The sequence below is a fragment of the Asterias rubens genome, chromosome 10 (genome assembly GCF_902459465.1).
Source record: "Asterias rubens chromosome 10, eAstRub1.3, whole genome shotgun sequence".
NCBI lineage: Eukaryota > Metazoa > Echinodermata > Asteroidea > Forcipulatida > Asteriidae > Asterias > Asterias rubens.
In genome coordinates, this window is record NC_047071.1 from 15,074,141 (window position 1) to 15,099,032 (window position 24,892).

The following is a 24,892-nucleotide window of genomic DNA, read 5'->3' on the forward strand; positions in this document are numbered from 1 at the left end:
GTCAATTTTTTAAATATATACTAAGAGAACAAATGAACAACTTTACCTGGCAAGTAGATACACACATGGTGTTACCGCAAACAAATACACATAATTAATCTCATTATTAGGATTTATTATTATTGTTATTATTATTATTGTTATTATTATTTTTTTTTTTTCTGCCAGGATTTCAACAAAGAGTACAAGATACAATATTACCGCAAAAATAGAACATTATAAGAAAAAACAAATGTAAAAAAAAAAACCCAAAAACCATGTGACGCCTGGAACTTGCAAACCAATGATGGAATTGAACACAGCACTGGCAAATCAAGCAAGACAATTATAAAACAGACACAACCAGCCCATTCTAAGATGGCCAGGATTAATAAAAGTGAACCTAACCACTGTGACTCGAACGCCTATCAATCCAAACTTAAAATGGGAATAGGAGAGTAAGCATACTACATAATATACTAATATGAAAAGGTGAAATCAGAACTGTTCCACTCTCTGCGAACGTGTCTTTCGAAACATGGAAACAATCAGATTTCCCCGAGTAGTTTTACAAAACTCACACACAGATTATTGTGGTTTGAAATTTAACACAAAAGAGATACAGAAAGTCCACCACCCCACACGTTTATATTAAAATTTCACAGTTGATGGGTTTTCAAGAGAGTTATTTGGAACTCTATTAATATTTTGGTTCATCTTGGGGTGGATACCCAGACCCACCCGGAGGTGGGGGGTACCCAGACCCACCCGGAGGTGGGGGGTACCCAGACCCAACCGGAGGTGGGGGGTACCCAGAGGCACCAGGGGGTGGGTACCCGGGTGAAACTCCCGGGTATGAAGCAGGGTCACCCTGAGGGGGGTGCATTGGATCCCATGTAGGTTGATGGGCCGGCATGCTGTAGGTTGGGTATTGAGGGGCGTACATGAGTTTACCGAATGTGTAGTCGTAGCCGCTCTTGCTTGGGATCTCCTGGAGTCCATCCATGGCCAGCTCGTAGCTCGGAGGAGGCGGTTCTGAGTAAGTGAAAAATAAAGGAAATCAAATAAGAATCAAACACAGCATGGACTCTTCAAAGTTACTGTTGTGTACTATGTACATCTACGGACTGTTCCCCATCCGCAATGATACAGACAGGCATTGGTCTTATAGGCTAGGCACAATGATTTCATTGGATATACAATTTGTTCATTGGATTCACGTGATTTGAGGTTAGCTTTCCATAGCTGTGTGAAGATTGTTTTGAGGTGATGTAGTGTCAGCTTGCACTTTTGACCTGAGGCATGCAGCTTACCTGTGCATTATATTGTGCACTGGTGCATCATATAGCATTGTTTTATTCATTATTTTAAACTTGTATGTACAACACGTACATGTACATGTGATTTGACTGCAAATTTCCAGGTGAAACAAAACCAAGGTCAAAGCTACATTTGTAAGGACCCCTACATGCAGTCAGGCAGTTAAGGCCCGGTCCCACTGCAGCGATAACGAAAACGATAGCGATCACAACGCAAAGAAAACGCTTCTATTGGTCGATTTGCTCCACACAGAATATGCACACGCTCATCCAACCAATGGAATGTGTTCTCTTTGCGTCGTTATCGTTATCGTTATCGCTGCAGTGGGATCGGGCCTTTAGGCTAGTTTCTGGTATTGAGGTCAAAGTAACATTTGTAAAGATCCCCACATGCAGTCTGGCAGTTGGGCTAGTTTCTGGTATTATTCACGAGCCTTGAAGTGTGACGACAGTTGTTCAGGCTGTGTACTACAGCTATTTGTGAAAGAATGCCCAATTAAAGCAGCTAATTTGAACAGCAGTACACATAATGTCATAAATATCAAGAATATTATTTCTTTGAAGTCAGAGTTAATAATAATTAAAGAATCAATTTTTATATTGTGTTTATCATAGCCCAAAGGGCATATCAAAGCGCATTTGACATTACAACCCCTGCCGTCCGTTTCACCAAACTCTTCCTACTTTGGGACTAATCCTATCACTTGGGACCAGTTAAATTCCGTATCCGAAGATGTTAGGATGCAGTGAACGTATCCTATACATGTATATAGGATTAATCTTAGCATCGTAAAATCGGCGGCAGGTAACTGAGCCATTGTTTCTCTCCTTCAACCATCTCAGCTCCCTGGGGAGCATACAGCTGGTGCTGCGTGTTACTGCGCTCCAAGCTAAAACATTCACATAAACCATCTCTGCCCTCACAGGTACCTATTTTGAGAAAAGCAATGGTTAAGTGTCTTGCTCAAGGACACAAGTGTCGCGACCGAGATTCGAACCCACATCCCCATGCTCTTCTCCACTCGGCCACGACACCACCCAGTTAAGCTAGACGGGCTCTGCCAAGATGTGGGGGTGCAAAGTGAAAAACAAGTTTGTAAGCGATGATGTCGATGCCCCAGGGAATGCTGTCCGCCTGAATCTCTCCTCCACACAGGACATTAACATGGGCTGAATGAAAGTGGTTCAAAAGAGGGCGCTATCAGAAAAAGTTTGTACACAGTTTGCCGTAATGGGGGACAAAGTCTCTTGGGGGACAGAATTACCTGCCACAATCGGATCAACAGAAAAGTTTGCCTTACCATTGGCTGAGGGTTGTTGTGTGACAACATCATTAGGTTGTGGCGAGTAATGCTGATACAAAGGCACTGTTCCTATGGTAACTGGCAGCTTCACAGTAGCATCAAATGGAGTGTCTGAAACATCACCCTCAACCTAAACACACAAATCAAAACAAGTTGGGACATAATTGTTTTACTTCCATTTGTACAACAACACAGGAGGTAACCCTCCTGTATTGCGCCCAAACTGCTGTAGACACAGCCATGACACCATACATAAGGTTTTTAAAAAAATTCAAAATATAAAATAATAATGGCTAACTACACCAACCTGACTATATCACCAACAAGACTGACCTTACCTCTACTTCATACTCAATCCTGATGATGTTGCAACCCTGTGGTCCTGTCGGAGGTATGGCCGGTATCAATAGAGGGCTCCAGGCCATCGTTGCCGTCTCTCCTGGCCCGCATCCAGGCCCCTTTATATGGACCATTGTTTTACTTCTTTTCCGAGTGTGTCCTTTAGTTGAGTGGAAAGTCACCCTCTTTTGAGACAAAGCAAATAATGACTCAGACTCAGAACTTGAAAATTTAAGTGTCGGTTGTTGTAAATCGTAAAGGGGTTTGATACCTTTTGTAGATCAAGTTTTGGGCCATGACATGTATCCCTACTCACTGTGAATGAAGATGTTTAGAAGTTTCAGCTTCATTAGTTGTCAAGTTTTTGAAAAGAAACAAAAATTAAGATCACAGAGCATCGTTTTCAGGAGAGTCACGTACATTTGTGTAGAAATCTAGCAATAGCCGTAGTTTAGCCGCCATTTTGGTCAAGGCCGTCGAGACAGCTTACCTGAATGAGTTTGGCATTAAGATCAACAATGTTTCTGTTGCTGTTGTTTTCTATATTGCAAGACACAAAGATCGTCTCTCCAGGTACGTATGCAGCCTTATCAGTAGATGCTCGAGTTAAAATGGGACCAGATGCACAGCACCAGCAGCAGACAGTCTTTGAATCATTCCCTTGTAGTGGGTACTGAAAAAAAAAAAATAATAATAATTAATTTTACGATTAACATGAATACATTTTGTTTTAATTGTCTGTGATTAATCCCAATATTGTGGGTACTAAGAAAAAAAAGAAAAAAAAATCATTCATAAATATCCAGACAGTTTCGATATTCCAACTGGTGGAGAGCGCGTCACGTGTGTGTGGGGGGGGGGGGAGATAATGAGTGTTTATAAGCAGTTGTTTGCGCTAGTCTTGATGCAAGACGTTTCTTGCTACGGGCGATGCAGGCGCTGTCATTGAGTTGGCCCCGCTGAGTGTGAAAGGAAAACCAGTGAATGTGCACCAAGACTATACGCGCATGTGCACGAACGGAACCGGAAAACACACACGTACGGACTTCGTCTCGGTAAAATTATCAAGAACCAGGATTCGTTGGGATTAAACCACTAGTTGAAAACCTCTTCACCACACACTGATTCCCTTATTATTTTTTACGATTTACTTGAATCCACTTTGTTTTTAAATTGAGATATCACTGGACATCACAAGGCCGAACGACCACGTTCAAGTTGAGGGTTACACTTTAACTGATTCGTGTTATCGACCCAAATCAACTGTCACCTTGGTGCAAGACGTTTCTCGTTTCCTTATCACGCACACCGCGGCCAATTCACCGACAGCGCGCGCAACGACTCACCTGACTTATAGTCCACTCACCGCCCCGGAGAAACGTCTTGGTCCGTGTGCTGATCGCTCGGGAAATTCCGAGCACATTCCAATCATGCCGTGCTGCGCTAGGCCTGCATTACTCTGACGTAGCAGTTTCAGCATAATTTCCCACAGTCTGGTATCTGTACGTCTTCGGTGCAACGCAACCAGAAACAGCCAGGCTTCCTCGTATGTTGGTGTGTAGGGCTTGTATATTTACGTTCGTCTTTTAATTTTTGTAAACATGATTGCTGCTGAACGATGTGCGAATTTTAGTTTGCCCTAAAATATGTTTTTTAGGGAAGATTTTGAGAATTTTTGTAAGTGCAATTAATTGAGGGGAATGGAATCTTAAAATGTTATGAACGAGGATGTTTATTAGCAACAGAGCTAACAAAAATAGATCCATGTACACGAACATGGGATTTTCTGGCATTTTTAGTCTTAGTCCAAATGGTAACTTTGTAGGTACAAATAATTATAGGGTCACAGTGCCTGAAAGTACTTTTTATGCAGAAAAAACTAAACACTACACCCGAAACTTCCGTATCATACTCACACAGCTTGGTCAAAATCAACCGGTGGTCGACCACCATTATATCTAAGCCTCTGAGTAATTTGACACGTCTTCGCGAAGATAAGAAGCCCAGCCACAACACCACGTTGGCATTCGGTTGTGTACTGTGTGCATGTGTACAAGATGGTACATGTACATGTCAGACATATCCTTTGCCGACACACTTGGCCACAATTAGACGTGACATGTAATGGAGGACAATTTTCTCCCAAAACTGTGCTTTATAGTAAAGTGCCGATAGCCATGCAGGATATCTTTCTTTATTTTCGACATAATGTGCAAATATACCCATACAAGTTACAAGTTCTCTCAACCGCAAATAAAACACTCGACTCCTCGAGTCTTGCCGATGCGGTCAGCAATATTGTTATAGGGATTTTTTCATTGACTGACAATTTCTTCCCTCTAACAATCGATCGCAACCGCTGATCTCTATAACATAAAGATCAGTGATCGCCTAGCTTTGCATGCACAACAAAACGCACATGGTGTGTACATTGTATATCCCCGGGTTCCCGCGGTAGCATGATGCAGCAAGGTTTTTACTCAACATGTCGGGTGCATGCAAGTTACCAGGCTGGCCCGCTTGTCTGTTTCAAGTTGTGCGCGTGCGTAGTATTTTGTTGACCCACACGTTGAATATGTATGTGAGGTCACATAACTCAAACATGCACACGGACCAAGACGTTTCTCCGGCGGTGAGTGGACTTATAAGTCAGGTGAGTCGTTGCGCGCGCTGTCAGTGAATTGGCCGCGGTGTGTGTGTGAAAAGGAAACGAGAAACGTCTTGCACCAAGACTAAGTATGAGGCAACCAACCTGCCCCTGGTGACAGACCACAGAGCACGACCATCAGGCAATGTCTTTAATACATTTAAATCTACAATAACTAAATTATTATTAGCACTGTATACTCGGTGCTTTCCAGAGCTCTGTGAACAAATCACAGGCATATTACTCTCATGGGATTCAAACTCACTACCTTTGCAACTCTTGAGTAGTGTCTTACCAACTAGACCATCAAGATAGCCCAGTAGCTAATAGGCAGTTCGCATTCTTTGTTTTAGCAGCAGGTACCGCAATGTTTTATTAGATGTTAAATTAGCATCGTGGATAAAGAATATTAATTTGGGCTTCACCCCTACACCGATGAGTATTCAGTGCTAACACACATCGGTTCAAGGGCAAGACCAAAGTTAATATTCTTCATCCCCGATGCAAATTTAACATCTATTCAAGGATTTTGGTACTTTTTGTAGAACACAAAACACAATGTCCACAGATTTGAAGATAATGGTAGTAGAAAGCTTCCATTAAAATATCACTTACTGAGGTGCCATAGTTTTTAAGAAATGGGTATAACGAGACACAAAAATAATTTTAGTCTCAGTGAGTCTAAAATTATTTTAGCTTGTAAAATGTATTAACCCGAGTTATGGTAAACATGTTTTACATGCTAAAACTGAAACAACATTTGTTTTGGTGATATTGTTTTCCTCATTTATTTTCTCAAAAACTACAGCACCTCAGCAAGTATATTTAGGGAAGCTTTCTACTATCATTATCTTCAAACTGTGTATGTTTAATGTAAATCTGTGGAAAATGTGTTTTGTGTGACAAAAAGTACCCGACCTACGATATCACCAAACTTAGAACTTAGGATGAGTAAAGTTCCCTATCCGAAGACGTAGGACGCATTGAACCCATCCTAAGTTTGGACGGGTTATTCCTAACTCGAAATAGGATAATCCTAGCATCTTGTGAAATTGAAAGCAGACCCTTAAAACAAAGACGATTCACAAACCCTTGCAATCTGCATCAGGTTGAGATCAATGGGCTGCCCTATCACAGAAAACAGCCTCTCAACTGTGTGATCAAACTTCCAGGGGCGGTCGATTTTACACTTGAGCTTGTAACGTATCCAGCCAGAGCAGCCTTCGAACGGGTAGGGTAGAGGGACGTTGGGGATCTGGAAGGTGAAAGGAAAGTGATGCTCGCCAGCTTCCATGCAAACCTTCGACGCTCCTGGGTCTCTCTTATCTGCCAAGTTGGACAAGAAACTTCACTAAATAAGCATGGCCAGTTATTTGTTTATGTTTTAAAAGGCACTGGACATGTTTGGTAATTGTCAAAGACCAGTATTCTCACTTGGTGTATCCCAACACATGCATAACATAACAAACCTGTGAAAGTCTGGGCTCAATTGGTCATCAAGTTGAAAGAGAGTAATGAATCAAAAAACTCCCTTGTCGCACAAATTGGTGTGCTTTCAGATGCATAATAAAAGACCTTGGCCGACGTCTTTTATTATTTGAGTGAGAAATTACCTCTTTCTCAAAAAATACGTTACTTCAGAGGGAGCCATTTCTAACGATGTTTTACACTATAAACAGCTCTTCATTGCTCGTTAGCAAGTAAGTTTTTATGCCAACAATAGAAATAACCAATTGTGTCCGGTGCCTTTAATGAAAAAAGACTACTCAACAAGTGAACGCCGGAGGATATGCACAAGCACAGCATTTACGAACCGAAAAAAGGATGCCTAATAAACATTGTCTTAAAGTTTGGGTTTTTTTTGTGGCCAAGAGACAGGCTGGAGTATCTTTTTAAGTTTGATGAACCCAAAAAGGTTAACACACCATATCATTTCACTGTGTAGTGTGCACAGGTTTGCGTTCCCCATATTGCGCTTTGTTTCCCCTGAAAGAAAACGTCTAATATGGGTGTACACACTGAGAATTGTTGACAAGATAAATTATTAGTGGCTAGGAAAAAAAAAAAACTGTTTTTCTAACTGAAAATAACACTGCATGGGTAACAAGCCTGGGAATATGATGATAATAGCGTCACGATACAATATTGAAAAACAATATCGCAAATATCAATGTTGGTTTTGAATTTAACAAAATATCGTCTAAAAACGTTTTTTTTTGTTATAGACAATATCTTTCAAAATATCGAGTATTCTCCAAGGATTTCTTACAATCTCACAGGTAAATAAGATTTGTTTGGGCTGATGCCGTCAACCTTTGAGTTTGTTATGCCTTCGAATTAAAAGTTTGGCTCAACACATATACTGTGTATACACCCTCATGTCTGGCCATGGTGGTCTCTCACTGCAGCGCTGACGCAGGACGAACGTTCTTGAAACGTTTATGTGCTGAGTGAATATTTATGACGTAGGCCTGACGTTTCTTCAGCACTGCCATATCACGGAGCAGTATCCATCACCTCGATCCCACGGTTATTCTGGTACTTTATTATTAGGGGATGAATGAACTGAGTGCTGCCATGGCCATGCGTGGGTGTGAAGCTGTAGGGGAAATTCCCTTGGCCAGAAATCACCACCCTGTCAGGAATTGTCCGACCATGTCGAACGCACTGAAAATATGGGTCCAACTACTTGCGGTCAACTCGATGCCAATTTGAAAAGTTTTTAATCCCAAAGCAAACTGGTCATGCAATTTTTTTTAGTTTTGCTATGAAGTCTAATTAACTACAAATGATAGTGTATCAAAACAACATAAATGGTCTTACCTTTTCCAAAGCACATTACTTGTTCCTTGAAGTATATTTCTTTGGCTGAATAGTGTCTTTTATGATCTCCGCTCCCCTCAGACCACCTTGTGTTTGCTTTGCCTTCAATCTTGATTTTAATACCTAAAAACAGTAAAGTGAATGTCAATTTAGTTCAAACACATTAGAGGTCCTACTTTAAAAGCACTGGACACTGTATACTGGTAGTTACTCAAAAGAGTTGCTAGCGTAAAAACTTACTTGGTAACGGACATTGGAGAGCTGTTGATAGTACATGTATAATTACATTGTGAGAAACAGCTCCCTCTGAAGAAACGTAGTTTTTTAGAAAGAAGTAATTTCTCAGTGAAATATTTGAATTTATTTCGGTATTTCACGTGTGAGGTCTTGAAATTAAGCATGAAACAACACAGTTTTGTGTGACAAGGGTGTTTTTTTCTTCCATTATTTTATTATCGCATCTTCGACGACCACTGAGGCTCAAATGTTCACAGGTTTGTTATTTTGTGCGTATCTTGAGATACACCAAGTGAGAAGACTTGCCTTTGACAATTACCAAATGTGTCTTTCAAGGATCATTACATAATAAATGTTTGCTGACAAAACAGTAGCTTGCAGTGTAAGCACTTTTTGTAATCCACCATACATAAACTTATAAACCTGTAGCGTTTGAGATTCTGGGTCACATGTAAATAGTGAAAAAACGATTAAAAATTTGGCATGGCATCGCTTATTAAAGGAGCGTTACAGAATTGGTAAGAAACAAAAATCGTGAAAATCACAGATTTACATAAAACTTACACGGTCTAATGATGATGATAGTAGAAAACATCCCTTGAAATATTTCTGTCTGAAATGTCATATTTGATGAGAAATAAATTTGGAGTTTATCGCTCAGCGAGCATTTTATTCTTTTCTGTTTTGGCAGCAATGCAATGCAAAATTTGTAATTGGTTTTTCACTATTCTCTCGTGACCCAGATGGCTGATCGATCTCAAACTTCTACAGGTTTGTCAGTTGATGTATATGGTGGATTACATAATGTGCTTATTATACTGCCAGCAACTTTTTTGCTAGCAAAACTAATTCTGTAATGTTCCTTTAATCGATGTCATGCTAAAACAAAAATTAATAAAATGCTGACTGAACGAAAGAAACTCTAAACAGGAAATTAGTTTTATTCATTACTCATCAAATATGACATTTCAGACAGAAATATTTCAAAGGGATGTTTTCTACGATCATCATCATTAGACCATGTAAGTTTTGTGTAAATCTGTGATCTTTAGACGTTTTTTTGTTTACAAATTCTATAATTGATCCTTTAATTAATAAATATCTACATATATGAACTTTTTTCCTTTTGTGTATGAACAATTTATTTAGATGGTAAAAATTCAAAACCAAATAATAACAACAAAATACAAACATAAATGACAACAAAAGAACCATGAATGAATAATTCATTTTATCAATTAAAAGATCCAATGCTTTATACTCAGCAAACCATATCACATTTCTCCTTTGTTTGTGCATTGATGCTTGGATCGTTGGCCGCCGCGCTGGCTTGTTTGGCTTATTTGCATATTATGGCCATATTTGGCAATTTTGGGGCGGCAGGCCACCATCCAATCAGCAATGGCGTAGTGAAGGATAGTGATTGGTCATTATTTATACATGTTATATGTGTCAGCCAATGAGGACACAATATTGGTAGGTAACTGGTTACATTTTGGAGAGAGTTCGCTTGCTTAGGGTCACTTTGTCACAGCTTCTTGACGAAGTCAAACCGTTTTGCCCGCCACCTTCCCCTTTAACTCCACCTGGTACAGGGCAGTTTTGTGCAGAAAATTACAGTAAAATATTAAAGGTCTTAAAATTTCATTTGTAGGTTTAATTGGATCACGCAATTTCTAGTGGTAATGGCCAAGGTTATGTAAATTTTTTCTTACGATAGTGCCATCCGTGTTTTAGTAGGGCTATCTTACCTGTCCCCCTCGTTCTCCGACTTGTGGAATTTCTGATGGGTTACTAGGACTAGGATACACTTATCTATTTGTATTGGGTATAATTAATGGGTAAGTTAGATTTAGTGTGCCTGGCGGTTTCGTCGGGGCTATTCCTCCCCCTCGTTTTTCCAACTTGGGGAAACACATTTTGGGTAGGACTTTATTTGGATCATTGGACCCCCACAGTGTTCATGTGTGAATACACCTGTGGGTGGTTGTTGTCCTCGGTGTTTATATTGGTGTGGTCACTTTGGTAAGGGCGTGGTAATCCTGGTTATTTGGTATGGGAAGTCCTGGGTGTGGCCTCATTGGTATGAGGGCGCGGTAGTCCTTTGTGTGGTTACTTTTTATGCGAAGTAATTGTTGTGGCCAGTTTGGTAAGGGCGTGGTAGTCCTTGGTGTGGCCGCTAGTGTTGCATGGATCATGGATGGTTGTCCATTGATTGTAGGTACATGTTGCTAATTTTACAAATTGTTGTTCTGCATAGTGTTACTATTTGCATTTAATGGCAGGTATTATTATTAACTGACTGAAATAAATTGCAGTGTCAAGCTGTGGCGTAAATCACATATCTGGCCATACTCTATGATCTGGCTAATATTACAATTTTGTGTTGTCTGAGTATAATTGAAAAATACTATATATGTAGATGTTGCTAAGTTGAGGTGAACTCCTCTGGTGATTCGTGCAGTTCATAATCATCTAGACGTTTAAAAACCAATGTTTGTATAAGACAGATTGGCTGTTGCCACCTTGCTGTTATCCCCCCGTGGGAGTCTGCCGAGTTCCCTAGATTTGAAGATCATCTAAGTTATGTGCAAATCTGTGAATGTCATTCATCAGTCTTACCCATGAATGTTGCAGACACCTTGGAATGTATTCACTCACCTCTGATATCTTTCTTTTGTGCTCCAAGAATGATTCTTATAAAACCACGAACGTAGTCTCCTGACCTGAAGATGGATACATCTCCATCAAAAATCACTTCAAAGTTTTGTAGTTTAGCCATGGTGTGCTGTATCTGGTTTCAACACACACTCGACTGCTGCAGAAAAACAAGTAATGTTATGGCTTGTTAGGCTTAGTTAATCTTTATGCTGGTACAGTATCGTAGCGTCATACGTTATCGACCCTCATATGTTTTCGGTCCCCAACTTTGATTCACGTTTACCGCGAGATTGTGCAAGCTGCACCGGTGACAGAAGCTATGCAGTTTACTCACAGTCTGTATTTTCATCAGGCTTAATCATGCTGAGAATTTTTTTTCCTGTCGTTGGTTATGCTCAAACTCAAACATTCATAAAATGATTGATTTTTGGTACTTATCACTAGTGCATTATTTTTCCAACATTCAAATGAGTCGAAGAATCATCATCCAACCTCGAAAGTTCAAAACAAAATTACTATCTGCTAGATTGAGTTTCATTCTGCTTTAGTCACTAGATGGATCACGTGAGGTGGTTACTATTTGGGAGAAAAAGTTTCCGTATGGCGCCACCACTTTTTCATTATGACGTATGACGTATGACGCTGATACTCACCAACGCCTCTCCACCGCACTATTGCTGCATGGAATTTTGTCAACAGTGTGGTACGCCCCAGTTACTGGGTCTAAACCTCCTAAGCGCGTCTACCAGTGTTGAAGAATAGCAGACGCGCGCGATCTTGCCGTAGCTGTAGCCGAAGTCGCCGTTTCGGACACGGCCTAATTATTATAATACGGTTGCGCCCATGATACGTACGGCCCATCTGCCGATAGGGGGCGCTATCACTTATCAAATCATCTTCATAGACCTTTTCGCAAATACCGGGGCGCGCGCGTAAAGCTTGGAATAAGGTGCATTGTGGTCTTGCTGGTATCCAAATTTGATCCATATCTATCCCACAATGCATCTCAGTCAACAGTCTGCGCTTGCGCATTGGTATTTGCGATAAGGTCTATGGAGCAATATCAGATATAGGCCTATATAGACCTTTTCGCAAATACCCTTGCGCAAGCGCAGACTGTTGAATGAGGTGCATTGTAGGATAGATATGGATCAAATTTGGATACCAGCTAGACCACAATGCACCTAACTACAAGCTTTACGCGCGCGCCCCAGTATTTGCGAAAAGGTCTATAGACAAAACGGAAAAGTTTCCGTATGGCGCCACCACTTTTTCATTCGATATAAAATAATATAGGAACTTATTTACCTGATTGATATATCCCTTTTTGTAAAAATGAGTGAAAAAGTGGTGGCGCCATACGGAAAGTTATCCCTCATGTAGCCCCATTTGGGCTAATCCACTTCAAACAATGGGGCTATGGGGCTATGTGTATAAAAATTATACTCACCATACCATGCACCTCAAGTATGTCCAAGCATGGAATTTAGTCAACGGCAGTGCAGTGGTACCACACCCTTGCGGGGTCGGGTCAGGCGCATGATGATGGTCCTTTTCGAAACCACAGCTTCGGCTTTGGATTCGGCTCAATACTAGCTTGGCCCCGCGGTTGTTTTGACAATTTGCTCGTGCTTTTCGTGTACACGTTTAGGGCTTCAGACGAGAGAACGGAGCCTGAAGCTGAATCCAAAGCCGAAGTCGTGGTTTCGAAAAGGGCCATAGCGAGGTTGCGTGACCCCGCCAAAAGTTCGTTGTGCGCGCCGTCGGCCATGTTGAGTCATGATATAGAATTATTATTCTATTATATATCTATGTGTTGAGTACATAGATATAGAATTAAACTAACTATTCCATTCTATATCTATATTCTGTATTCTATATCTATGGTTGAGTACTATACTTCGGTTGCTTAAACGCGTCGTCTGCTCGCAAAGGCGCGAGTCATGGTAACCATGTGGTAACCGAGAAACGGTTGGCTTTTCTCCGACGGACAAATTTGGTGAAGGTTTTCTCTTCAATATTTTATTTGGTATGTTTAATAGAACATACAATTAACAACATCAAGCACATAACTCCGGATAAAGTCAACGCATATTGAGAAACTTCGTTCTAAAACAACAAAGACAGTGGACAGTGGACACTGTTGGTATAATATTGTCAAAGATCAGTCTCACCTGGTGTATATACATAAAATAACAAACCTGTGAACATTTTAGCTCAATCGGCCGTCGAAGTTGCGGGATAATAATGAAAGAAAAAACACCCTTGTCACAGGGAGTTGTGCAGTGCTTTCTGATGCTTGATTTCGAGACCTCAAGTTCAAAATCTGAGGTCTAAATCAAATTCGTGGAAAATTACTTCTTTCTCGAAAACTACTTCACTTCAGAAGGAGCCGTTTTTCACAATGTTTTATACCATCAACCTCTCCCCATTACTCATCACCAAGTAAGGTTTTATGCTACCGGTAATAATTATTTTGAGTAATATACCATGGTGTCCACTGCATGAATTCAAACCTGCTGACTGGTCTCAAAACAGAAAAGTTTAAATTTTAAACTTTTCTCAGCAGTGTCGTACCCATATATTATTAATTACTTACTCTTAGTTATTAGTGCATATACTGTTTAGAGCAATTTAGGAGCATTTAAGTACCATATTATCAAACTGGGCCCTATAATCAATTAATTGGAGTGGGTGCGGGACGTAAAGGGTCGAGGAAAATCTGCTCATGAAAGTAAACAATTAAAGGAACACGTTGCCTTGGATCGGGCGAGTTGGTCTATAAACAGCGTTTGTACCCATTTGTTGTAAAATGCATATTATTGGGAAGATGTTTTAAAAGTAGAATACAATGATCCACACAAATCTGCCTCGAAATTGCGTGGTTTTCCTTTTACTTTGCGAACTAACACGGTCGGCCATTTATGGGAGTCAAAAATTTGACTCCCATAAATGGCTGACCGCGTTAGTCGACGAGGTAAAAGGAAAACCGTGCAATTTCGAGGCATGTTTGTGTGGATCATCGTATTCTACTTTTAAAACATCTTTCCAACCATATGCATTTCATAACAAACGGTTACAAATGCTTTTTATAGACCAACTCGACCGATCCAAGGCAACGTGTTCCTTTAACTTGAGGCAACCCTTTTTGCAAAACATTATTTATTTGATAAAGGGACCGTGACATGGCCACCAACTACCATATCGATTAACGACGGTATACCACCAATGCAAAGAAACAAATAATATTTTGTCCTAAAATCGGAACTGTGGTTTAAACAAAATTGATGACTTGTATTATGCAATGGTATTTGGCTGGCCATCATCGGCACCTGGCATATTTAGATTCAACTATCTGCAGAGGCGGCGATTCACTTAAAAACAATTATCATTGGCAATGCGCATATGTACGGAAGCCCATTAGCGCCAGTAAAAAATAAATTTCAAATCCGTTATTACGGATTAGCAATCCGTTATTACGGATTAGCAATCCGTTACTACGGATTAGCAATCCGTTATTACGGATTAGCAATCCGTTATTACGGATTAGTAATCCGTTATTACGGATTCATAATCCGTTATTACGGATTAGCAATCCGTTATTACGGATTCATAATCCGTTATTACGGATTCGCAACTTGGACAGGGAACTGTCCGCCGACTTTTTAGGAATCTTAGCCCGACGGAGTTAAGTGTAAGGAAGATGCTTCAGAGAAAGTCTTCGTTTATATAACTGTCATAAGAACAATGATTAGAAGACAGTTGTAGTTCCATTAATTCTGGGTGACCCAATGACTTACTAAGTCCCCAGAGTGAAATAATTAAAAGGATCAAAATCAAACTAACATCACTTGGTTGGCAAAATTGACATTGATTATATCTGAGTAGTTTTAATGAATCCATACCCTTCAAATTTCCGAAAACGCTCGTTATTTGCTTAACAGAAAAACTATGACTCCAAGTCCAATTGTTTTATTATTATTTTTTGTTGAACATTTAACGTTTAACATGTAACGTTGCAGAAATCGGTCCCTAAAGACAGTACACATTGCCCTGGATTTGGCGAATGTTATGAAGTAAATTTAAATGGTTGGAAAGATGTTTTTAAAGTATAATGTAATGACCGCACACAATGCCATTTTGTGATTTTCTTTATACTATACGTGAAGTAAAACTGTTCGTCATTTTTTGGTGGTGTCAAAATCTTTGACTCCACAAAATGGCGGACGCCAGTCGATAGCTCTCGTCAATCAAACCACTGCACTCTAGGCTGAGTAACCAGCACATAGCGGGAAAGCCCACCCTTGTTTCCGCACGTTTCGCCGTGTCATGACGTGTGTTTAAAACTAATCCGTCATTCTCGATATCGAGACTTAATATTGTTTTAATGATTCCTCAAAAAGTAAAGCATTTCATGGAACAATATTTCAAGAGAAGTCTTTCACCATTACCTTCTGTAAACCCTGTTGAGTTATTTGTAAATCTGTGAACCTTTTATTTTTTTTTCTGTTCCGAAAGGGTCCAATGGCTTTAAGTCGGCAAGAACGTGGGGTGTGTGCCTGCCTCTAAATTTGCACCGAGACGTCAGTCAAAATAATCTCAGGAAAGACGAAGCTCCAATGAAAAAACAATTACCGCAATGGCCTCAGAAATCTACAAAATTACTTAATTTATAGGTTGTGTAATTATTCATTAACTTGACATTAGCGATTGAAGTTAATTGAAAACAATTTGCAGGTCTGAAAAAAGTACATTTTGAAGTGTAAAACAAAAAGTCATCTTCACGAGTATAAGGCCGAAGTGCTTCAAGCCATCAAAGTGTAGCCCTTTATTGTTTCGTCAAGGTTAACGGTTAACTCAAGCACTTTTTTGTAACGTTGATTGGTTGGGAACAGTATACTAAGAACATATTGTTTTGTTGCGGGTAATTATCCTCCCAAAATGTTTGTTAACCACAAACTGAACACTTGAAAATAAACAAAATTTAGTCCAATAATTAAATTTGTATAATTAAGGTCATTCTGTGAAGACTTAGGCATGAATTGAGATCTTACGAAATGTATAAAAGTGACCATATTTCTTTAGGTTCCGCATTTCGACGAAGCAGGCTTCAAACAGACTAAAACGATGAAGGGAATTGCTTTGTGTATTTTCCTGATTGCAACAGCTTTTGCAAATCCAGGGGTAAGATAGAAAATACTTTGATATCTAAAGCATCTCGGTCGAACTGTTACCAATTGTATTATGTATCCATTGTTTGTGAATCTTTACACAAACTAAACCGCACTAAACATGGTTTAAAAACCTGTTTTCATAATTTAAAAAAGGAGAACATTTTGTGTTTGTTTCAGGTGGATCTCAGTTTATCTACAGACGAACTGCAACGTTACTTTGGTGTGAGCAGTCATGAGAAGGGTATGTAAAACAGACCGTGTTATTATACACATTGACTGGCAATGAGGTAACTAGTGTACGTCTATGCCCCGAGGGACGTTCAGTGTCCAGAAGAGCGACCTATTTCCCGAGGCCGTCCCGAGGGAAATAGGCCCCTTTTCTGGTCACTCACAGGCCCGAGGGGAAATATACGTATAGTACACTGTTACCGAATTATGCCAGTCAATATGTGTTTTATAACAGAAATCTGGAAAAGAAAGGAGGTTTTGTAGTTGCTGTTCACGGTTCAAGTCAAGAGAGGGCGCTGTAACCGGGCACCATTTTCAAAGACTAGTGCCCGCTCGGAAAGTTTGTTTTGGTCTGTCTTATGTTTTGCAATTTTAATTCTTCGGATTGTCCTGGAATGTTCTTGTATTTTCAGTTTATTTGGATTGCTGTATATTTTTCTGTTGTAAAATGTTATATTTTTATAATTATTTTGTTATGCGCTTGTGTACATTTTATGGAATGGGCTCAATAATAAATTATTATTATTATTATTATAATAGTTCCCGCAAACACGCGCGCGCGATCACTAGACTATATTATCAGTTCATCCCACGTGACCGTGTTTCAGCCAACCAGAATACAGAACAAGCAAGAGGTGTGTTGTAATGCCTTCTATTAATGAATTTGCAGCTCGGGATACAAGCCGTGCTCATCTGACGAAAAGGTTCATTAAAATTTGGTTGGTGTAACGACAGGGACGCAACTTATTAAACAACCGAATCGTCATCTATTATATACTAGTGCATTATTAACAGTCAATTCAATTCAATTCAATTCTATTCAATTCAATTCAATTCAATTCAATTCAATTCAATTCAATTCAATTCAATTCAATTCAATTCAATTCAATTCAATTCAATTCAATTCAATTCAATTCAATTCAATTCAATTCAATTCAATTCAATTCAATTCAATTCAATCAAATTAGATCCCCAAAATGGAAATTCAAATGGTCGCATACCGTCTCAAGTTACTGAAAAGTCTAGGTTAAGTTATTCTCAGCAGTTTAGCCCTGTAAAAACATTACTATTTTGCCACAGTAAGTTGAGTCGTGGTTATTTTTCGCAGTGCTTGTGATGAGCATGCATTGCCTATAACACCAATGAAACCAATGGTACCAAGCGACTACCACACACCAGTGCAATGGCAGCCCAAACAATCGCGTGTGATTTTATATGAAATGTCAACTTGCAAAGCTTTAATCATCATCCGACACTGAGAAACTCGTATTCATTCTTTTGAAATTGTTTCTCTTTTTTTCCACTGAAACCTTAGCTCCTGAGTACGAGATTGTGTATCCTGAATTTCTAACCACTGATAGCAAGCGTAATGTCGGTCGTAGTGCAATCGCCACCTCATCGTTGGAGCTCCAAATTGGTGCGTTTGGGCAGACATTGGAATTGGCATTGGAACAAGATGGCAGCTTTATCAGACCAGGTCTCGTGGCTGAATACATAAGTGAGGAAGGGACCATCACTGTACCCGTCCGATCTGACTGTCTGTACACCGGGAAAGTCAAAGGAGAATCTACGTCACTCGCATCTGTTAGCGCGTGTGAAGGTTTGGTAAGTTACATTTTTTATAATGGATGTGTCCAGTACCTCTGATTCAGTATCTCGACATTTAAAAACAAGTCTGGCACCCTATTTTCTTTTTTTTACAGTCCAATTTCACATTTTGCGATCTTACACAAAGGCAACACAACATTTCCTCGTGCACGTTTTCTCACAACATGTATTTAATAACATAGAAGCTTTTAAAGTTAACAATGCTTTCTTTGAAAACCGTTTGTTCTCAGAATTCTTTCACATTATCAACTAACAAACGATCTTTCAAGTTTGAATTGTTTATAAAGGTCTTAATTACTCTCACATTCACCGCAAGCCACCCGCGCCGAGCCCGGATCGGGCGTGTGTGTGTGTATTTGTACGGCTTACTCTTCTCTCAAATGCAAAAGAGTGAAAAAGCACCCTTTGAAGAGCCATATCCTTTTGAGTGATTTTCCACTCTGTGCTGGAGTGAAACCCCTCTAAAAGAGTAAACCCCTCTAAAAGAGTGTAATAACCACCACTCTGTTTAAAGAGCCATTTAAAGGACAACACGAAATGTAAAGAGTGGTGTTTTTCACTCTTTTACATTTAGAGAGTTGTTCAACGAGTTTAGTCCTCGATTGAGTCGGTGGTTCTAGTTCAACAAACTCGTGGGTTGCCCTTGTTGTCCAAAATGGTCGGTACATAACGAACAGTTCGTTCTTCATTTTCTCCTCCTAGTCCTTATAATAATTAACAAAATAATTACACAATGTTGTTCAGCAGAAGCCATTAGACCTTTATCGTGGTGCGGCCATCTTGATTTTTCCCCATTCAAATCAATGCTATCAAACCGAGGTTGGAAGGGGAAAATAGTCTGGTTACTTTTCGCATAAATACTAGGCCATAGTTACTGTTGTTAGATACAGAGAACATGACCATGACATGGTGGCGGCATGATAAATGTCTGTAGTCGTAGTGGATGATGTCGCTATTCAGAGGCCATCAATTAGTCATTTTATTAAAGGGTAAGCACCTGAAGTAACTACAAGAGAATTGAGCCGAATACCATCATTCCTTTTTTTTTTACCTTCGTTTTTTCAGATTGCGATGATTAATCACGCTGATGGACCCACATACATCGAACCACTTGATGAAGAACATGCCATCAAAAGAGACGTAGGGCGTGGTCTTCCACATATCGCTTACAAACGAATGCCGGACACAGGCGCTTCATGCCCTGTCACAGGAGGTAAGAAACAAACCAAGACTATAGAGTACAATGGAAAGAAACAAAAGCTTTGTCAAGTAATCTGATTGAGATCTTTCTCACATTAATATTCTAAATAATGCCCGACTCTTCTAAATGGGGACGCTATACCCAATTTCAGAAATTGGTTAATAATAAGCAGAAAATACTGCTGCACAAATCTCTTTGCTGAGCAAAAATTTGTAACTAAAAAGGTTACTACCTTTTTTTTCTCTTTGTCATCAGAGCAAGCGAGCAATAATTTATATTTTACGAATAATTTGTTTTCAGCTGATTTTTCCGTCGAAGATGATGATGACGACAAGATTGATGATATCAGTACAAAGTCAACTAAATATCTGGAACTTGGTGTCATCGGCGACTCTGAGTTGTATTCACTTCGAGGCGGAAACACCGCCAATTGTCTGACGGCACTTTTCAATGCAGTAAGTGATCTATCTCACTTGTTGTGGGGGTGAACGAAGACAAGTTGACTATTCGGGATTTGCACATGTGCCCACTGTAAAAATGTCACAGAGACTGACCCTCATATCTCGACTCTTCGTCAACAGGGCCCAGTTTCATAGAGCTGCAAAGCACAAAATTTGCTTAGCATGAAATTTCTCCCTTGATAAAAACAGGATTACCAAGCGAATTTCCATTTGTTGCATAGTGCTTGTTACTGGTATTCAGCTGTTGTTTGCTGTTTGCTAAGCGTGACTATCATGTGAAAATTTGGCTGGTAATCCTGTTTGTACCAAAGCAGAAATTTCATGATAAGCAATTTTTGGTGCTAAGCAGCTCTATGAAATAGGGTCCAGCACAGAGGAAGAGTCATGTAAATGGCTATTGTATAGTGAAGTCGTCCACTCTGTTTAGACAGGGTTTTTTTTCAGTAAAATGTTGTATAATTACGGGGTTGCAACTTTCCATGTTTTTTGTGTGTGTTTATTGTGAGTATATTACAATAGTTCAAAAACAAATGGTGTACCGGTTATAACATGTCGTGATTCAAGTCATTAAAAGGTAACTTCTATTCTACTTTTCGCTTTGATAATCATCATACATTTTGTCGATATCAACAGGCGAAGAACGTGTTGCAACTCAGTTCACTGGATGCATCTAATACCATGGAACCCAAGCTGGTGACTCTGAAGGTCTTTACGAGTGCTGAGGTAATCCAACAGTTCATCATCACGTAATTCGTAAAAGGCAAAGGAAAAAAAATTAACAGAAAAAAAACCCTGCTGGTTTATGTTTCAAGCGGAAACCAATGAACTGGTTTCCGATCAATCCTTGCCTTGCACTTTTGTTTTAATGTGAAGGGAGCTATAGACCGTATTGAATATGACGTCACGCGGCTCAAATATCTGACCTACAAGATGGCGTCTGTGCGTGTGCGTGTGGGTGTGCGTGCACTGTGCCGTAGAAATCAAACCGGGAATGTTGCGTGCTGCGTGCTTCGATGATGTACGCGTTTGGACGCGCATACGGTTTGCCCTATAAGATGGCGACTTTTCATAACATTTCAATACGGTCTATTGGGCATGACAAGATATTAAACATAACTGTTCATGTTTTGTTATTATTCTGAATGTGTAGGCTGGTTTGGTGACCTGTCCAGATGCACTCAAATCCTTGCAAACTGCACGAATTTGGCAACATAACAACAACCCGTCATCATCATCACTAGCACATTGGGATAACGCGGCTATCATAACTGGGTAAGGCCACCATTATCTCAAAAATTCTATTAACATAGAGCTGCCCGGTCACCCCTTAACTACGCAAATTTTCTTCAATCCTCAATAATAACATTCTCAGCAATCCCTGAGGTCCACATGGTTGCATTCCGACGCCCTAAAAACCCGGGTAACATCCAAGTCAGTGCCAAACTTCCCCCAGGTAAAGTCCAAACAGAACCCTAACCTTTAACAGAAGGGTTGCCATATTAATGTACCCGCTCCAAATGTAGAACGTGTCTCTATATCCATCCCCACTTAATGTATGGGAGTCACATCACTGGACAACATCAAGGCCGACTCCCAATGTAGCACACCTAATGTAGTCTATGTCATTATCATGTCAGAGATGTGGGCTACAATACGTGGAAGAGACTAAGACCAAACTCAGTATTCGCTTTGCGAACCATGTCTCTTCCATAAAGACCAAGAAACAGTACCCTGTCTCTATCCACTTCAACAGCCCCAATCATAGCGTCAATGATGTTGAACTTCTGGTGATGTGAATTTAACATCTTTCACGCTACATACTTTTTTGTTGAAAGGTTATTTGTTCCCTCTCTTGGCTGAAATTGAGGCTCATTAATATTTGTTTATTTTCAGATTCTATCGGAAGCCAGTCATCAAAGTCAATTCAACGTCTGTTCGATTAGTCCCCTTTACCCGTGTGTTTTCTCCCTTTTGTATTTTGTTTTAAATACTCATTGAAGTTCACCTATAATTTGTCGAATAAATATGATGGATTTTAATGCCTTATGTGATTTCGTTTGTTCACTCAGTTCAGCTTTTTAATTGCAATGTGAATACGAAAAAACCTAAATAACGGATGGATATGTATGAATAAAGGAATGAATGAACTAACATGCTTTAGAGACAACAGGCATTTAGTCAGACGGGCACTCTGGAAAGGTAACAAACATTCAGGGTTGAAAACATGAATACCTTTTACACAATTTCTAATGTGCCTTGACAGATGGGAACTCGAGTCTGGATCAACGCTTGGAATAGCATATGTAGGTTCATGTGGCAGCTACTCTTCGGTATCGGTCACCTCCCTGCGTACTCTGGCTGCTACCGACGTGCTAGCCCATGAGATTGGCCATAAGTAAGTATACTATGGACGAAAAAAAACCTTCTACACAGGTCAGGTATCACGCAAATCGAGACAATTTTTTTATTTACGGCTATACACAGCAGCTCAGATGATTTTGTTTTAACGTTCGCTTTCTATAGTGTCAAATGGTTCCCAATCCAACAGAGAGTTGATTAGCACTATAAAACAGTAAAGAAGAAAGCTTAAAACTGGTCCCTTTATTTACCCACAAAGAAAAGGAAATCTGCAGTGATGTAAGCTTTCCAGTTCTGCGTTGTGATTGGTCTGCTCCGAAGTGACGCAGTTTGTCAGCTACATAAAAACCAGCAGTTAATACTTCATTTATCGGTGCAAATTACACGCAGCAGCAGCAGACGATCGAATCAACTAGCTGCTGGTGTATTTGGCAAACTAGAACTTACTTCACTAGAACTTAATTCACTGCAAGTTTATCCTTCGATACCATTGGGCCTGTACGACAGGGCCTGTATTTATCATTGCGGATAAAAACAGTGACTAGTCTCACTGACTGGATCCCCTTTGAAAACTCTGAATCCTTATATTGGCCAATATAATGTCTCACAATCTCTCAGCCCCTCCCCCGACCCCCCCCCCCCCCCCCCCGGCGACTAGAGCAAGCTTGTCAAATGGTTGCGACTGCCAGTGAAGTTAATAACGAGAAGTCCCCTCGATTCACCATAAGCGAAACATTTATAGTCCCGTCTGATTTAACCAACCGAGTTGTGTGTTAATTATCTGGGCAGTTCCAAAGAACAAAATTTACAGGGACAGCAAAGTATTCTACACACAGTGTTACCGAAAACTATAAAAGCATTACCAGAACATAACATGTCATAAACCACAAGGGAAACTGACTGGAAACTGAAAATTTGTGTGGCACCAACGACCACTGGGAAACATCTGGCAAACCCAACCCAATCCCTTTCAATCAAGCTGTCAGTTGAACCATGTTTGAGTGTCCGCTCGAATAATTTATATGAAGTAGATTCTGTGATAGTTAAGCCTTTTTCTCTTTCGCAAATTCATTCATTGTCATAGTTTAAACATGCAACACGACAGTGACGGAAATGGATGTTCATCCAGTGGAAAAGTTATGGCAGCTTACATTAATGACCACCGTGCTGAACCAAGCTGGTCAACGTGCAGTAAGAGCTATTACGACAGCTTCGTTGGGTAAGTATAAGGCAGTATTGTTTAGGCAGAATACAAAGAATGTGATTGTCAACGCTGGTTATCATTAAAAAATAACTGCTCATGTTCAATAGGAGACTTTTGGGACACTAGGTGGCAGCAGACTTACCAGGTAAGTATTGTGCACATTCGCATTGCTACCTGAACAATTACAATATGTACCTGTGTATGCTGCAACGAAGCTTTTTAACGCCTCGCACTAATTTCGTAGTTCTGCTGTCCCCGCCATTATGACTTTGCGTGCTAACAAGGGGATGAAAAATAGCGCATTGACAGAAGTATGTTTTCTAAAAGAGAGTCGCACTGCTGGTACGAATATTGTTTTTATGAGAAATGTTTATCCCCCCCCCCTCCATTTTGTAGGAGTCGAACTTGCTACAACGATTCTTGATTCACCTGGCGGGAAGGCTACAGTCAGCGAGCATCATTGCAAGTGCTACTGTAAAACCATGAGTTGCAGTCGATTTGATGTGAATGAAAAAAACACTTAAGGTCATCGTTGTTTAATAATAATGTTTTAAAGTTGTGCATGGTTTGTGTTTAATTTAGATGGTTATTATGTTTGAATCGGTGTGGTAGAAGGTTATGTCCCTAATGCGGCGAATCATGTGGAAATTTCGTCCGATAGCGCCCTCTTTTGGCTTATGATTGTCATGATCTATACGCAGCTTGGACTGGTCTCCTGTTTAAGGACAGAATATTGGTTTTATACAGAACCGGCGATATCATTGGATACAACGTACATGTATTATAGTACATGAACATCAATACAATTATGTTTTTATGTAAACGTGTGTACGTAAAATTTGACTGCAAATAAATGCGAGATCTATGGTACTATCAACCCGTCAGACCTGACCGTCAACATGGCTGACGTCGGCGCGAGGCCACTCTCTGACGTAATTCACGAGCCTCGAGGTGTGACGTCAGCTATTGGGGCTTTACGCAGCATTGATGTTAGCCTGATGTACATCTGACGTTACACATTGAGGCTCGTGAATTAAGCAAGAGCCTACACACTCCTGTTCCATGATCACTTTTTGGCCTCGCATTCTTTTTACAATAATTCGCAATCAAATCCTACGTCAAAGTAATAATAAAACAAAACATCAAATGAACGATCGAGTGTTGCATGCAGACGACCGAAAGTGCATGCAGCTTCCAGACATTACCTCAGACCAATCAAAACACAGATATAGAAAGCTGATACGTCACTGCACGTTTATCCAATAAGATCATTGAATCAAATGATATCACTGGTTATGTAAAACCAATACATGTCTTTATTCTCGAGGATGAAAGACAGGATACCAGTC

At 40.0% G+C, this 24,892-nt stretch overlaps 2 protein-coding genes across 7 annotated transcripts; one reads left to right on the top strand and one right to left on the bottom strand.

Annotated features, from left to right (window-relative positions):
• Positions 1-183: 183 nt before the first annotated feature.
• On the bottom strand, positions 184-12,868 carry LOC117296039 (arrestin domain-containing protein 3-like). 6 transcript variants are annotated; one of them, XM_033778896.1, is made up of 8 exons: positions 12,760-12,868; positions 11,310-11,463; positions 8,412-8,534; positions 6,679-6,914; positions 3,432-3,614; positions 2,941-3,126; positions 2,600-2,732; positions 184-1,014 (listed from the first exon to the last, which is right to left on the bottom strand). In XM_033778896.1, exons 2-8 carry the CDS (start codon positions 11,428-11,430, stop codon positions 680-682), a joined length of 1,317 nt encoding a protein of 438 aa, XP_033634787.1. In that variant the 5' UTR covers positions 11,431-11,463; positions 12,760-12,868; the 3' UTR covers positions 184-679. The 6 variants fall into 6 exon arrangements, with proteins under 6 accessions (XP_033634787.1, XP_033634784.1, XP_033634785.1 ...); XM_033778893.1 differs by having other exon boundaries at positions 11,310-11,466; XM_033778894.1 differs by lacking the exon at positions 12,760-12,868 and adding an exon at positions 11,963-12,083.
• Positions 12,869-16,418: 3,550 nt separating this feature from the next.
• On the top strand, positions 16,419-24,740 carry LOC117295248 (A disintegrin and metalloproteinase with thrombospondin motifs 18-like). The gene is made up of 10 exons (XM_033777785.1): positions 16,419-16,493; positions 16,661-16,724; positions 18,027-18,316; positions 19,385-19,532; positions 19,821-19,975; positions 20,615-20,704; positions 21,132-21,253; positions 22,245-22,376; positions 23,424-23,558; positions 23,940-24,740. Exons 1-10 carry the CDS (start codon positions 16,437-16,439, stop codon positions 23,965-23,967), a joined length of 1,221 nt encoding a protein of 406 aa, XP_033633676.1. The 5' UTR covers positions 16,419-16,436; the 3' UTR covers positions 23,968-24,740.
• The last annotated feature ends 152 nt before the right edge of the window (positions 24,741-24,892 follow it).

What these genes read in the sequence shown, in the direction of transcription:
- LOC117296039 (XM_033778896.1), bottom strand. Translation starts at nt 11,430, where the DNA reads ATGGCTAAACTACAAAACTTTGAAGTGATTTTTGATGGAGATGTATCC. An exon ending in GGATTGAGTATGAAGTAGAG is followed by an intron (nt 2,733 to 2,940) that starts GTAAGGTCAGTC and finishes TTGTGTGTTTAG; the next exon opens with GTTGAGGGTGATGTTTCAGA. An exon ending in ACAACAACCCTCAGCCAATG is followed by an intron (nt 1,015 to 2,599) that starts GTAAGGCAAACT and finishes TCACTTACTCAG; the next exon opens with AACCGCCTCCTCCGAGCTAC.
- LOC117295248 (XM_033777785.1), top strand. Translation starts at nt 16,437, where the DNA reads ATGAAGGGAATTGCTTTGTGTATTTTCCTGATTGCAACAGCTTTTGCA. An exon ending in TTAGCGCGTGTGAAGGTTTG is followed by an intron (nt 18,317 to 19,384) that starts GTAAGTTACATT and finishes TCGTTTTTTCAG; the next exon opens with ATTGCGATGATTAATCACGC. An exon ending in TTCATGCCCTGTCACAGGAG is followed by an intron (nt 19,533 to 19,820) that starts GTAAGAAACAAA and finishes ATTTGTTTTCAG; the next exon opens with CTGATTTTTCCGTCGAAGAT.